This window comes from Mugil cephalus, chromosome 7 (assembly GCF_022458985.1).
Source record: "Mugil cephalus isolate CIBA_MC_2020 chromosome 7, CIBA_Mcephalus_1.1, whole genome shotgun sequence".
NCBI lineage: Eukaryota > Metazoa > Chordata > Actinopteri > Mugiliformes > Mugilidae > Mugil > Mugil cephalus.
Window position 1 is genome coordinate 26,620,599 of NC_061776.1, and position 14,197 is coordinate 26,634,795.

The window sequence follows — 14,197 nt, forward strand, 5'->3', positions numbered from 1 at the left end:
TCCCTCTGCCTCATACACAGGCTGAGAGGGGTTGGTCTCGATATTTTGGGTTGTGAGACACAGCTGGTAAATGTCCAGACATTTAGAAGATTGTGGTTCAGTTTGTCTTCGTAACTTTGTATGTGGTGATGGTCACAGCGTTTTAATGAGGCAACACAGTATAACTAGGTATTAATGGTTTTGTTGTTGGTCTCCCACACACCATGTTTGGAAAGGTGTGGTGAATATCGAACTGTTGTGCAAAAGCAAGCCTGCCCTAACATGCACTTTCTCCTCTGCTCATATCTGCGTATTTTTGCACTTGAGAAAAGAAGCTCTTCCTTGGTGGTGAATAATATAAATATGGCAGAGGAGCCGATGGGAAAACTCCTCTGTCTCCTCTACCTTTATCTCTCGGGTTACTGTGGCAAACTGTTTCGTATTGATCTTGATTTCTTTCCTTGGAATAAAGCTGTTTTCATAGCTGCAGTGTTTTAGCACACCATCCTGCAGTACAGCGTGTATGATTATGTCTTCCTTGGACCATTTTTTTCCTGCAGTCTATTTGTCATTTAGACAAACCCAACTAATGCTGTGCCTCTAAATGTAAATTGGTGGGAGTCACCTTGCAGGCTTTGATTCCTTTCTTTATCTCTGCTGTCACCTTACCCTGTGTTCTTTGTGATGATCAGTATTGTTGTTTACATTGTTGTAGAGGCTGCGCTGGTGAAACAGTGACTACAGGCTTGCTGTGTGGGCTGAAGTTTGACAGTTTGACCTTGACCTGCTCTGCTGTTTGCTGCAGAAGCAAGTTTGTCCCGCTCCGCTGCTCTTTGACTGGCTGGCTGGCAGGCTGGCACACAGTGAGCCCATTGTGGTGTTGTGCCCTGATGGCATTCTGAAACACTGACTGACTGACTGACCACTCTACTATTCAACCCTTCAGCAACAGTAGATGAAAAAGAGTGACTGTCCTGGTGTTCTACTAGGGCTTACTGAGACTGAATGACTGCCGTCCTCTTGCCTCTCCACAGCAGTGACAAGCTGCAGCATACACTACACATTTATTATCACACGGCACGAGGAAGACTGATTGGCTGCACCTACAGACCTGCTTCACTACAAGATGAAGGCAAAAATACAGCAGTGCGAGGTCAACATGTCAGTTACAGTATTGTCAAACTATAGGGGCAAATTGAGTAAAATACACAAGAAAACAGCTTGTTTCCAAAGTACAGTTGATATTTGTTTAGGTTTTTTTGAGGAATCCTCCATCCATACTATCTTAATAGATTTGTTTGTCACAGTACTGTACAGTGCTTTCAGACATTTTCTGGAGATGTTTTCCAATTGTGTGAGTAGTATCTAAAAATACTGGGCAATATAGATAATATCCTCAACCACAGCTGGAGTGATTTTATGTTGTTTGGCACAGGACTTTCTTTCTAGACTTCTGTAATCCAAACAGTTACAGCCAGAAGTTTATTACTAAGTACGTGCAACAAATTCTACACTTTAAGTTCCTCCTGGAATATATTGGCAGTGCACTGCTTCTTTTCTGACTGCTGTAGCGTTCTGTGGGGGTCAGCCCTCAAAGCTTGGCAGACATCACAATTGTTCTGAATGCTGTACATCAGTCACATTCACATTACATGTCGTAATTAGCCTCCCTGCTGCCAGAATCTGCAACTACTCTGCTCACACAGCTCAAAGTTAATATAAACAAAGTCCCCACTGAATTCTGTCAGATGACAGCTCTGTTAAAGTTTATTCAAACAGAATGGCTGTGTCCTCGGTGTTGATGAAAGACAAAAACCAGCACAACTATAATGAACTACTGAAACCACAGTAGTTACTCTAAGTTCATTATAAATATGTTTTGCTTCTTTAAAAATAGTGTTTCCTATTGAGTTGTGTCTTTTTTTCCGACTCTTAGAATTTTGTGTATCATTTCACTGAAACATCAGTTAGTTGAGAAACTGTGTGTGGAGACCGTAACTGTCTGTTTACAGTATACTTGACTGATGAGTACAGTTATGTAAAATCTGTTGCCATTAAGCAGACCTGCTTTTTGTTATGCTTCTTTGTATAAAGGGAACCAATAAATTTAGAGTAATCAAAGGCAGAGCTACTGCTGTGTTAATGCAAATGTAAACGCCTTTAAAAGTTTGCTTTGGGACATGCAACACAGTGCAGTCCATCCTGGACAACATCAGGCACCCCCTCCATGACACCCTGCAGGGACAGAGAACCAGCACCAGTGAGAGGCTTCTCTCACTACACTGCAGGACTGAGAGGTTCAGGAGGTCCTTTGCCCCCATAGCCATCAGACTGTACAACACCACTGTTCATACATGTGTTATTTTTGGCTACCAGTCCAACTTTTTGGATGGCATGGTGCTATATTATTAAATAAGTAACTTGTTTGAGGTTCAAACTTTTTGTCCACAGTCCTCCACCCAACTGTGAACACGATGAACAAGTGCTGCTTACTACTTCCCTTCTAGTCAGACCTCCGTCTATGAGTTTTTATCACAAGAGCATCTAGCTAACGCTTAGTGATTTTTCTGATGTGACGCAGAACAGAACTAATATGTGTGTGGTGCTTATTACGTCACACTGTTGGTGGTTGTAAACTCTTAAGGGATTGAATTTAAAGATTAAAGTAGTCTATATCTAATAACGGTCAAGCATAACGATGTCTAATCACAGGAAGAATGACTGAATATGTTTTTACCTGACACTAAAATTGATACCTCTGCTGTGGCGTTAACCAAAGCAATCATTTCACTGTCACAGTTCATTGTTGTGACAGTCATTTATGCAATGGAATCTAGAAATATGTGTTATATAATGCACTTAACGCTGATAGTGAATAAAATAACTCTCACATCTTTTAACCTTGAGATATTATCCAGTCCTCTAAATATTCTGCTGCTCTGTGAAAGTGATTCAGATAGATTAGATCCATGGACTTGATTAATCAAAAATGAAGTGCTTGCATAACATGTCTCACACTGGCATTTCATATTCTTAACCCTGTATAGAACTTTCCAGATGATCAAATCTTAACTTAATGTGTATTTTTGTCTTATTTTGTATGCAGGCTTTCAAAGAGATGCTGTATGCTGCTCAGGACCAGGCCCCATCTATTGAAGGTATTCCACGTCAACGCACATACATACATGTGGTCCATTTCATGAGTGTGTAGGGATGTGAATCAAATATACACTCTCCTCCAAAAGTATTGGAACAGCAAGGCAAATTCCCTTGTTTTTGTTGTTCACTGAAGACATTTGGGTTTAAGATCACAAGATGAGTATGAGACAAGAGTTCAGAATGTCAGCTTTTATTTCCTGGTGTTTACATCTAGATGTGTTAAACAACTTAGAATATATCATCGTTTGTATACCAAAGCATTTTTAGGTGAGCAAAAGTAATGGAACAACTAATCTTAAAATAAATAACATTTGATATTTGGTGGCATAACCATTGCTTGCAATGTCTACCTCAAACCTGCGACCATCGACATCACCAAACTGTTGCGTTCTTCATTTATGATACTATACCAGGCTTTTACCACAGTTTCTTCCAGTTCTTGTTTGTTTTGGAGGGTTTCTCCCTTCAGTCTCCTCTTCAGGAGGTGAAATGCTGCTCAATTGGGTTAAGGTCAGGTGATTGACTTGGCCAGTTTAAAACCTTCCACTTTTTTGCCCTGATGAAGTCCTTTGTTTTGTTGGCAGTGTGCTTTGGGTCATTGCTCTGCTGCATGATAAAATTCCTCCTGATTAGTTTGGATGCATTTCTCCATAAATTGGCAGACAAAATGTTTCTGTACACCTGGGAATTCATTCTGTTGTTACCATCACCAGTTACATCATCAATAAATATCAATGAGCCTGTTCCAGAAGCAGCCATACCTGCCTAAGCCATGACATTACCTCCACCATGCTTCACAGATGAGCTTGTATGCTTCCTTTCTTTCTCCACACTTTGGTTTTTCCATCACTTTGGAAGAGATTAATCTTTGTCTCATCAGTCCATAAGATTGTGTTCCAGAACTTTTGTGGCTCATCTCTGTACTTATTTGCAAATTTCAATCAGGCCTTGTGATTCTTACTACTGATGAGTGGTTTGCATCTTTTGGTATGGCCTCTATATTTCTGCTTTTAGAGTCTTCTTCAAACAGTGGACTGTGATACCTTCACCCCTGCACTATGGAGGTAATTGGTTTTCCGAAGTTTTGTGGGTTTTTCTTCACAGCTCTCGCAATATTTCTGTCGTCAACTACTGTTGTTTTCCTTGGCCGACCTGTTAGACGTCTGTTGCTCAGTACACCAGTGGTTTCTTTCTTATTCAGGACATTCCAAATTGTTACTACGCCCAATGTTTGTCCTATGGCTCTGATTGATTTTCCTTATTTTCTCAGCTTGAAAATGACCTGCTTTTCTCCCATAGACAGCTCTCTGGTCTTCATGTTTGTTTATCCCCTTTAACAAGAAATGCATACTTATAGGTTATGGAGTTATTTAATGTTTGAACAATCAGCTTTAAAGTCAACACCTGGTCAACAAGAAACACCTGTCAGTCACATATTCCAATGGTTTTGCTTACTTGAAGAGTGGGTGGGTTCAAACAAAAGGTGGTTTGTCCCGAGTTGTTTAACACATCTAGATGTAAACACCAGGAAATAAAAGCTGACATTCTCAAGTCTTGTCACATACTCATCTTTTGATCTTAAACCCAAATGTCTTTAGTGAACAACAAAAACAGGGGAATTTGCCTTGCTGTTCCAATACTTTTGGAGGAGACTGTAGATCCGTATTTCAAATGTGTATTTTTAATATATAACATTAGTCTTTCTTGAGAAGTCCTCAGTGTATGTTCTATGGTTTAAGTGTGAAAGTGTGTTCTGTTATGTTCTGCAGTTGAAAACAATAGCCCTGGAATAGATATCACCACAACTCTGTACCATCAAAATTGGCATGTGCAGTTCTTTACCTCCAATTATACTAGCTCATGCTGCATTATTGCATAATTGTGTGCTTAGCAAAAATACAGGACCAAAATATAAGGCCTCAAAGTCTTAAAATGTCTCAAACCCAGTTATCAGAGGCATTTTTTCATCATGTAATGACAGGCTTCTTTGTTTCTCTACACTGCACACACTTAAAGCAATACAAAATGACATGACAGTACACCGTCTTTTCGTGGTATCTTTTCTTTCATCTTATTTTGACAGAATGGTCTCACCACTTAAAGGAACTAGTTGCATTCAAAAACATGGCCTCAAAGAACAAACCAAACAACTCTTACCCCACATGGCAGACTCAGAGAAGCCCGTGTGGTTACTTTAACAGGTCGCTTGTGCTGCATTTGGCTCCTCTTGTACATCTGCCAGCTGCCTGTTGATCAGATGCCATATATTGGGCTGGATGTGGCATTAGTTTCCATGAGAGGATCATCACACGCACTAACCTATTTAACAGTATTAATACAGTTTTCCAGCTGGTCCAGCAGGTGCACAAAGTTCATTTAAACCACTGTTTAAAAGACTAAGTTAAGCTTTAGTTCATGCAGACATTCCCATGACGATCTAAAGATTACATTTTAAGGACATCCCACAATGCTAATTTGCTCTGTTAGCTGGTAAATGAATTCACAAGTGTGAAGTTTGTAGGACAATATTCATCTCTCCATCAAATCCAGATCTTTGTTTAGATTTTTTTAATATCAAAGTTATAGCTGTTATTATGATGACATGTTAAAGGTCAGATTCATCCAAACTCAAGTCAGGACTTGTCTAAAAATAGGAAAGCATTGCCAAGGGTGGAGTAACCTGTGATGGAGATCATCTTGAGGTGTGGGCTGTATTTAACCCATCATGTAAGGAATGCACATACCCATGGTCTTCTCAGGATTATGTAAAAATGGCATCATTCTTCTTTTCCTTTACACATTTTGACCTTTACAGTATTGGACTCTACTGACATAATTGTCTAACCTCTGTATCAGTGCGTCTAATTGTGTCATTTTCTTCCACAGATGTGCCCTAATCCCCTTTTCATAGTGTCCTCATGATCTTTTCTGACAATCGGCATGCTGCAGCCATTGAATTATACACATTACAGACAATTTCAGAAACATCGCTTTTATTTGATGAAAAACTACAATGGAAATGCAGCTGCTGTTTGCTTAAACCTTGGATTAGAGCTTACTTAGGATGGAAGCAAAGTTTAAAATCAATTCTTGTCAGAAAGTGTTCAGCTTCACACATATGTGAATTGTGGCCTCCACTTTGAGCAGCTAGCAGTGTGTCTCTGTGTTCCCTTCAGTGAGTCCAGCCTGAAAAGTAATTTGAATGTATATAGTTATTGTATGGATTTCCATGAAAGTGACTCATGGTCCCTGGACGATCTTGTCACGTCAATGACCTGCGCACTCTCAGCTATATTTGGTTTATGTACAACAATAGTCACATGTTGCTTCCTACTATCATGAATCACAGTCTGTTCCATTCTCATCTTCTGAGGAATCGATACATCCAGCCCAACCATTTATAGTCACACTAACCGATAGGCCGTTTCATTTTCAGTTTATTTTAAGAGTTTGTCTTTGACTTTTCTCCAACTCAGAGGCTCAAGTCTGGAAAATGATTAATCACGTACAAAGGGTGTATGTCTGTAATTGTCTTAAAATTGAACTATTTCTTTGGTTTGATTGAGTTTCCTGCAGTTGACCAACACTAGCAGACTTTTATCCACCCAGATTACTGGCAAACAATGCAGTCAAACTGAGTCAAACTCGTTTTAGTTCAGGGGCAACATTCAGCCCAGTTTGATCTCAGGGGGGCTGGACCAGTAACACAATACCGTATTAACCTATAAATAATAACAACTCCAAATGTTTCCCTTTGTTTTAGTGCAAATAAGTATGTTATGAAAATGTTTACATTCAATGAACTGCAATATTATTATAATGAACAATGGGACAGAAGAAGTGGAATTTATGTTTAGTTCTAGGTTCACAGTGTTGTGTTATGTCTACATCTCTCACTAAAACTGTGTGAACCCTTGGAAGAGCAGATACTTTTATTGGGAAAAATTGTAGTTCATGTCTTCAATGAAATTTTTGCATTTTACAAATTCATCCTGCCGGCCAGATTAGACTCTCTGGCGGTCTGTTTTTGGCCCCTGGGCCGTATCTTTGACACCTGTGCGGTAGATCTTTAACAGGCACAAGTCAACACAGGATGATTTGAGATACACTGGAACCTTCGACTCACAGGAGGTATTTTGAAATCTTACATACGGAAACAATGGCTCATTGTTAATATTATTAAATCAATCCGAGGAACCATCTATCATTCTACTTATCCCTCCACCTTCTGTTATGGTCTCTTTAACAATATGTTTTGCTTATTCTGTTTCCATTACTCCTTGTCAGTCTTTATTTTGTCTGTCCTCCACACAATTGACTTGATTTGCAGGCGTGTTTGACAGGATTTTTCAGTTGGCTGCAGCATCAGTGACTACTAACAAAACAGTGTCCAAACTCACAGAAGCTAGCAGAGGATGTGTTATATAAAGCTTGAGTTAATGATCATTGTTTTGACATTAAGTGGAAGTCTGCAGAGAACAGTTGGTCAGTTGGACACAGCCCCCACAGTCTGACATCGTGAACGTGTAAAGTGGGGACTTCAGAAGGATCTGACGTTGTGACGTGCAGTTCACTAGACTATATGGAGTTCGTACTCCCTAATTACTGGATACTGCAACCGGTCCATGACTGCTACTTCACTTATTCAAGCATCATTATCAAGTACATTGAATTTAACCTTCCAAAATACTGTGTGGCAGCACTGTGTGCAGGTGCGAGGGTGCAACTGTGTGAGCAGGAAAATCACTGCGTATTCTCTAAACAGTAGCTCCAGAAGTCAGTGTTCAGGAGCCTTAGAGAGCAACAGACGAGCCTGCTGTCAATCAAAGGTTATTAATATGGCATTCTTTTCCAAAATGATCACCGGCTTTTATTACAGGGCCCAGATTTATAATTAGGACCTAAAATGAATAGTTGGACTGTTGGAGACTGGGATTTTTTAATAACCAGCATCTAATGCCTTTTTAATGTACTGGCTTCAACCTTGAACTGTGCAGACTCGTGATGTAAATGTTATTTAAAACATCCAACAGTTACTTGTCAAAATCTCGGTTGGACGTCACTGTGAATAGTATTTACAGTATTGTAACTGTTCTACAGAAGCAGTCCCTCTAAGCTGTTCACTGGCCGTACTGTGAATTGTCTACAGTTGAAGGAGGTGTTGACTTAAGCTGTGTTTCCATATATATATATTATAGTACCTAGAACTTCTAGGAATTAAGGGGTTCCTTAAGTGTATAGGTAGTCTGCTTTTCCATGCCTACTTGACTCACGTCCAGCGGGTTGCATGGAGAAGACTATACAACAATGATAATGCCATACATAGTGAAAGTCAGTGCAACACTACAGATACAATAAGCATGGAGGAGATTCAACATAAGCAAAGTAACATCCCCACAAGTTACATGGTCCCTGCACTGGAAACTTGTGTGTACTTCCAGAGTTTCTTGGTTCCTTTGGTGGAAATACTGTTTAAGAGAATTATTCATTATTTAATGTTTTTTTTTTTTATTTAATGTGTGAACTGATTTAAATAACCTCTAATTCTGTTTCTGTGTTATCTAATGTTTAAGTGCCTTTGAGCAAGACACACAGCCCAGGGTGGTGCACTACTTGACATGAATGTGTGTAACGTTGTAAGAGTAAAGCAGGGTGGTGCTAAAAAGTAGAGTTAAAAAACATCAATTGTCCAATGGAAAGTATAGCCTATTGCACAGAAACAGACATGTCATAATGACAATAATGATAATAATTATCATGTCATGAGCTTGGAAACAGTGAGAAAGAAGCAGAATAAGGCCAAAAGGGGATAAGGAGATTACCGTAGTCTGACTGTGGTGGTTGTTTGTGCTCTGGTGAGAGAAAAAGGGAGTGGTTGGGGCTCTCCAATTTAGTTAATTTGGTGTCTTGTCTAAAAGCAGCCAGTCTGAAACTCTGTGAATCACTGAGTCTGCACACTCTGACTCAAAACCACCTGCCTGGACTGTTGTTGTTTTTTTTCTGTCGTGACTGTGGATACAAGTTAGTGGTCGGACACAGATACAGGTTCTCTGTCCACTGTTTTGTGTTTACCAGAATCTGTCCCAGCGTGAGATCTGAAATAGCTGAGTTAAAAAGATGATGGAAATTACAGGACTGTGTCCTGGTATAATATATATATATATATATATATATATGTGTGTGTATTAAAAAAAAAAGCTCTGACTCAATGGGAGGGATGAGAATTTAACTTGTAAGTAAATATAACAAATATAACACCAGTATCATTATAATTTTCCAAAGCCAGATGCTGTCTCATGTTGTCCCTAGAGCAAGCACTAAGGCAACGGTAGAAAGAAAAACTCCCACTTTAACAAAAATCCAACTTGAGCATAAGCCAGCTCATATTTAGGGGATGCATCTGCTTGAGGCTGATCAAGTAGAAACAGAAAACAGAAAAGGGGGGAGAAGATAGGCAGTAGGACGAACAAGAGGATATGTACACCTGAATCAAGCTTTCATGTGGAATCTAACCATGATACAGAAAGTAGAATATATAGCTGATGCATGAAAAAAGAATGACATAAAACAGTCTGTGACAATAGTACTTCTATTCCAGGTGAGTTAGCTGCTATAATATACAACTATATATTGTACTTATATATAAGTTGCTTCTTAAAGGCTCCTATAAAATTTCACTTGCTCATGATTTACATTTATCTACTGCACTCAACGATCGAAACAGTCGAACACAGTCGAAAGGGTTTATTGTTTGTCTGTTGTTTAAATTCATCCTTGCACAGTTGATCAGAATTAGAAATAGAAATGAATTGCTGGTATAAAATGAATCCGGTGACTCTTCCTCACATCTGTTAAGATAACGGTTAATATTTTTGATGACTCGAGTGGTTGTTAAAGCATTTTCATGGCAGATCTTTTGGCTTCTTTTGTTCCTGCTAAAAATGCTTTTTTGGGGCAGGCTTTACTCCGAATTAGAAATTAATTTCATCTTTGCACTTCAGCTCCTTAATCCATTTTCAACCACAGCTATACATCGCAGTCACAGCACAAGGGTTGATAAACCCAAGCATACCCAGCAATCTGACTGTTCCATGAAAATGGCCTGCTGCTGTCTTACTGCTCCCTCCGCTGGTGGGAACAGGACAGACAGGATTAAACTATTTTACTCGCTCCTCCCTTCCGATTCATCATTTGTCCTCACCATTTCTTTAGTTCCCTTTTTTTATGGTTTCATTTCCCATCTACATTCAGATCTGTCAAGGAAATAAATTCACCAATAGACCTTACCGTTCTTTTTATGTCTCTTTTTTTGTTGCAGTCACAGATGAGGATACAGTCAAGAGGTACTATGCCAAATTTGAGGAAAAGTTCTTCCAGACGTGTGAAAAAGAGCTGGCCAAAATTAACACCTTCTACTCTGGTAATGCCTGACACCACTACACTATACAGTTTAAAATCACTCATGTACCTATAGCTATGACACAGGATTGTTTTTACTATCCTACTTCTTATCATTTACAGTGATTTCTTTTTTTTTCCTTTCAGAAAAGCTGGCTGAGGCTCAGCGGCGATTTGCCACACTGCAGAACGAGCTGCAGTCCTCACTGGACGCCCAGAGGGAGAGCTCAGCCAGTGGGCTCGGCCTACGGAGGAGGAAGACGGTGTTTGCCCTGTCGCAACAGGAGCGATGCAAACACAGAAACATAAAGGACCTGCAGCTGGCCTTCTCAGAGTTCTACCTCAGTCTCATACTGCTGCAGAACTATCAGGTGCATATTGACAAACACACTCCATCTCAACACAATGACACAGCTTGACTGAAATTTCTCATACACAGAATAAACGTATTGTGTTTAGTATGTGGCTTTGCAGCGCTGGTGGAATGAAACAAACCATTTGATCTCCATGACATGTGTACATTCTGTTTAAATATTTGCAACTATGCATCCTGCATCTTAACTGTTTTAGTTTATACTCAGCTCTGCTGCTAAAAGCTCTGCCACACCAAATAATCACTTTAGAGACTACATGGTGGACATTGTGGAGCATTTAGCTGCTGAAGAGACAGATATTTGTTTCGGTAACAAAAGCTGGCCTCAGACAACAGGAGTCTGCCTGATTTATCCCCATATCCACCCATCCTGATAATTAGAGGAGAAATGCAGTTGACCTTGCTTGCTCAATCATTTGGTAATGTGTTGAAACTGAGGGTTAACATCTAACCTCCACTTCTGACAGAAGAATGGACACTGCAACTACTTTCTCATCCACACTTGTTTAGCCTTCTGCTTTAGTTCTTTACTCAGTTGGTTTTGAGAGTCTCTGCCTCATCTGCCTTTCTTCCTCTCTGCCAACCCCTCTCCGTGTCTCCACAGAACCTGAACTTCACAGGTTTCAGAAAGATCCTGAAGAAGCATGACAAGATTTTGGAGACATCAAGGGGGGCTGACTGGAGGGTGGCCCATGTTGAAGTGGCTCCATTTTACACATGCAAAAAGATCACACAGCTCATCTCTGAGACTGAGGTAAATACATACATCCATTTGCAAATATTCCTGTCAAATCCCCCAAAGTCAGTATGGCTGTAGTTATGTACACTAGTATCACTAAAGCAGACTGTACGGTGTTGTCAGTGTCAGCATTAGACTTCAGAATTAACGGGAAGAATCTCCAATGCTCAAAATTGTGTCTTTCAGGGACTGGTCACCACAGAGTTGGAAGGTGGTGACAGGCAGAGGGCCATGAAGAGGCTGAGGGTACCTCCTCTGGGGGCTGCACAGGTCAGTCTCAGACACAGTATTATTTATAAGTCATCAGCTTCTGCTGCTTAACTAGCTTCTAATAAAGAGGGAGCCAAAGTGCTTCTGTTGCCCTTTACTGTGGTTAATGTGGTTGTTTTGTTTTGTTCTGTCTAAATTTAGAAATGTGATGCCCTTGTCTTTGTGGTTTTACTGCAATGCAAGTGCTCTCTCTGTCTGAGCTCTTTACATTGTTATTGTTTTGTATTGGAGCAGTTTCACATTCATTATAGGCTGGTTTGTATTCAGAGAAGTGTGCTGTTGTGTAAACTGATAATACATTAATTTGCACCGATCAGCCACAAGATTAAAACTAACGTGGCCGCAAATCACATTAACAATCTTGTTGCAATGCAATGTTCTGCAAAAAATATGCTCCTGGTATTCATGTAGGTGTTATTTAGACCCATACCTAAACATCGTTCCTTACCAGGCATCCCCCTCCCCATAGCAACGACATTCCCTAATAGCAGCCATCCCCAGCAGGAAAATGGCCTGTCCACTTCCCAGTGCACTCGAACTCTGTGGGAGGCAAAAGGGGGAACTGGGCAGGTGGTTTTAGCGTTGTGGTTGATGAGTGTATAATTCAACTCTTCTATTTCTGTTAACATCAACAAGGACATCACAACTTGTGACCTAGGACCGCTTCTGAAATTTCCTCTTACAAGGCTGTCAATTAATACAAGAAAGGGCCGTTCACATTGTCTCTACTTGTGAGCACAGTTAACACAACCCCATCTGAAGGCAGCAAATCTACCCTAAAGTATATGCTACTCACAATACGAGTATTATTATCTGACTGAGAGACCACTTTACATTTCTGTTCCAATGTTACTGCTCGTTATATCACACACTCCAGATCAACGGGTGTTTCTCTCCATCCACAGCCTGCTCCTGCTTGGACCACCTTCAGGGTCGGCCTTTACTGTGGGGTGTTCCTCGTCTTAATAGTCACTGTGGTTATTGCAGGTAATACACAACACACATTCCTAAATGCCTAATAATACTCTGATATTTATAATGATGCAGTGACTTGGTTTGAACTTCCTGGAAAGTGAGTGTCAAAATGCATATGCTGGAAAAATCTGTTCAGTATTTGGGCTGTTGGTCACAGCAGGACAAAACTGAATCATAGTGTCAGAATGAGGAATTAATGTATCCTTGCTTTACACATGAGATTAGACCTCATTATATGTCCTTAAAAAACTCTGAACACAGCGTTGAGATAGTATTAAAAAGTCTTAAATGTAATTATTTGCTATAATGTTTGGATGTCAGAAGATAGTTTGTTTTTAGAATTAACATATTTTATGTGTCTCTAATCTAACCACCTGTTTTCTGAATTGAATGTATTACAACCCGCAATCACATTCAGTAACACATACCGATCTCACTAGGAATTACTGTTTATAGAAATCTAAACAAAATGATCATGTAAAGGTCTAAAGCTTTTGTTTTATGCACTCATGTGGTGATGAAGACTCTTCATCGTCATTTCTTTTTTGTTTTCATACTGTCTCTCTGTCTAGGAGCTGTGGTGATTGACGAGCCTGATGTTTGGCCTATGGTCAGGATCTACAGAGGAGGCTTCCTGTTAATAGAATTCCTCTTCCTGTTAGGTACACACACACAAGCACACATCACACATCACACAGTACATGCTTAGATACTAAATTTGGCATCCAGTTTCCGTTTATTCAATTAGGGACAATGAAATTCCTCTGTACTGGAACAGATAGTTGAACCTATCCACAATATCCTGCCTTGATGTTGATGTTAATTAAATTGAAGTTTCCAGTCTGACAAATGTACTACACTAAACAATTCTATTTCTATTTAATAGTATTTCCTTGTTCTTGTCTTTCAGGTATCAACACGTATGGCTGGAGGCAGGCAGGAGTTAATCATGTACTTATATTTGAACTCAATCCCAGAAACAACCTTTCCCACCAACATCTGTTTGAGGTCAGCACCCACATACATTCTAAACTCACTCAGGTCACAGTACAAATAAGCTGACCTGTATGTGTGTGTGTGTGCGTGTGTGTGTGTGTGTTTGTATTTGCACAGATTGCAGGTTTGTTGGGGGTGCTGTGGTGCGTCAGCCTGCTGTCCTGTATCTTCAGTAAAAACATCCTGGTCCCAATGCAGGCCAACCCTCTGGTTCTCTACGGCTTCTTCCTGCTGTTCCTCATCAACCCCTTCAAGACCTGTTACTACAAGTCACGCTTCTGGCTGCTCAAACTCCTGGTATTCATCAG

At 40.0% G+C, this 14,197-nt stretch overlaps 1 protein-coding gene across 1 annotated transcript in view; it reads left to right on the forward strand.

Annotated features, from left to right (window-relative positions):
* Positions 1–14,197, forward strand: part of LOC125010452 (xenotropic and polytropic retrovirus receptor 1 homolog) — a 37,345-nt gene that overhangs the window by 13,416 nt on the left and 9,732 nt on the right. The window contains exons 2-10 of the mRNA XM_047589093.1: positions 3,086–3,137; positions 10,457–10,558; positions 10,684–10,907; positions 11,514–11,663; positions 11,835–11,918; positions 12,824–12,905; positions 13,466–13,555; positions 13,804–13,901; positions 14,007–14,186. Coding sequence (XP_047445049.1) covers positions 3,086–3,137; positions 10,457–10,558; positions 10,684–10,907; positions 11,514–11,663; positions 11,835–11,918; positions 12,824–12,905; positions 13,466–13,555; positions 13,804–13,901; positions 14,007–14,186 — 1,062 coding nt within the window. The remainder of the gene's footprint in view (positions 1–3,085; positions 3,138–10,456; positions 10,559–10,683; positions 10,908–11,513; positions 11,664–11,834; positions 11,919–12,823; positions 12,906–13,465; positions 13,556–13,803; positions 13,902–14,006; positions 14,187–14,197) is intronic.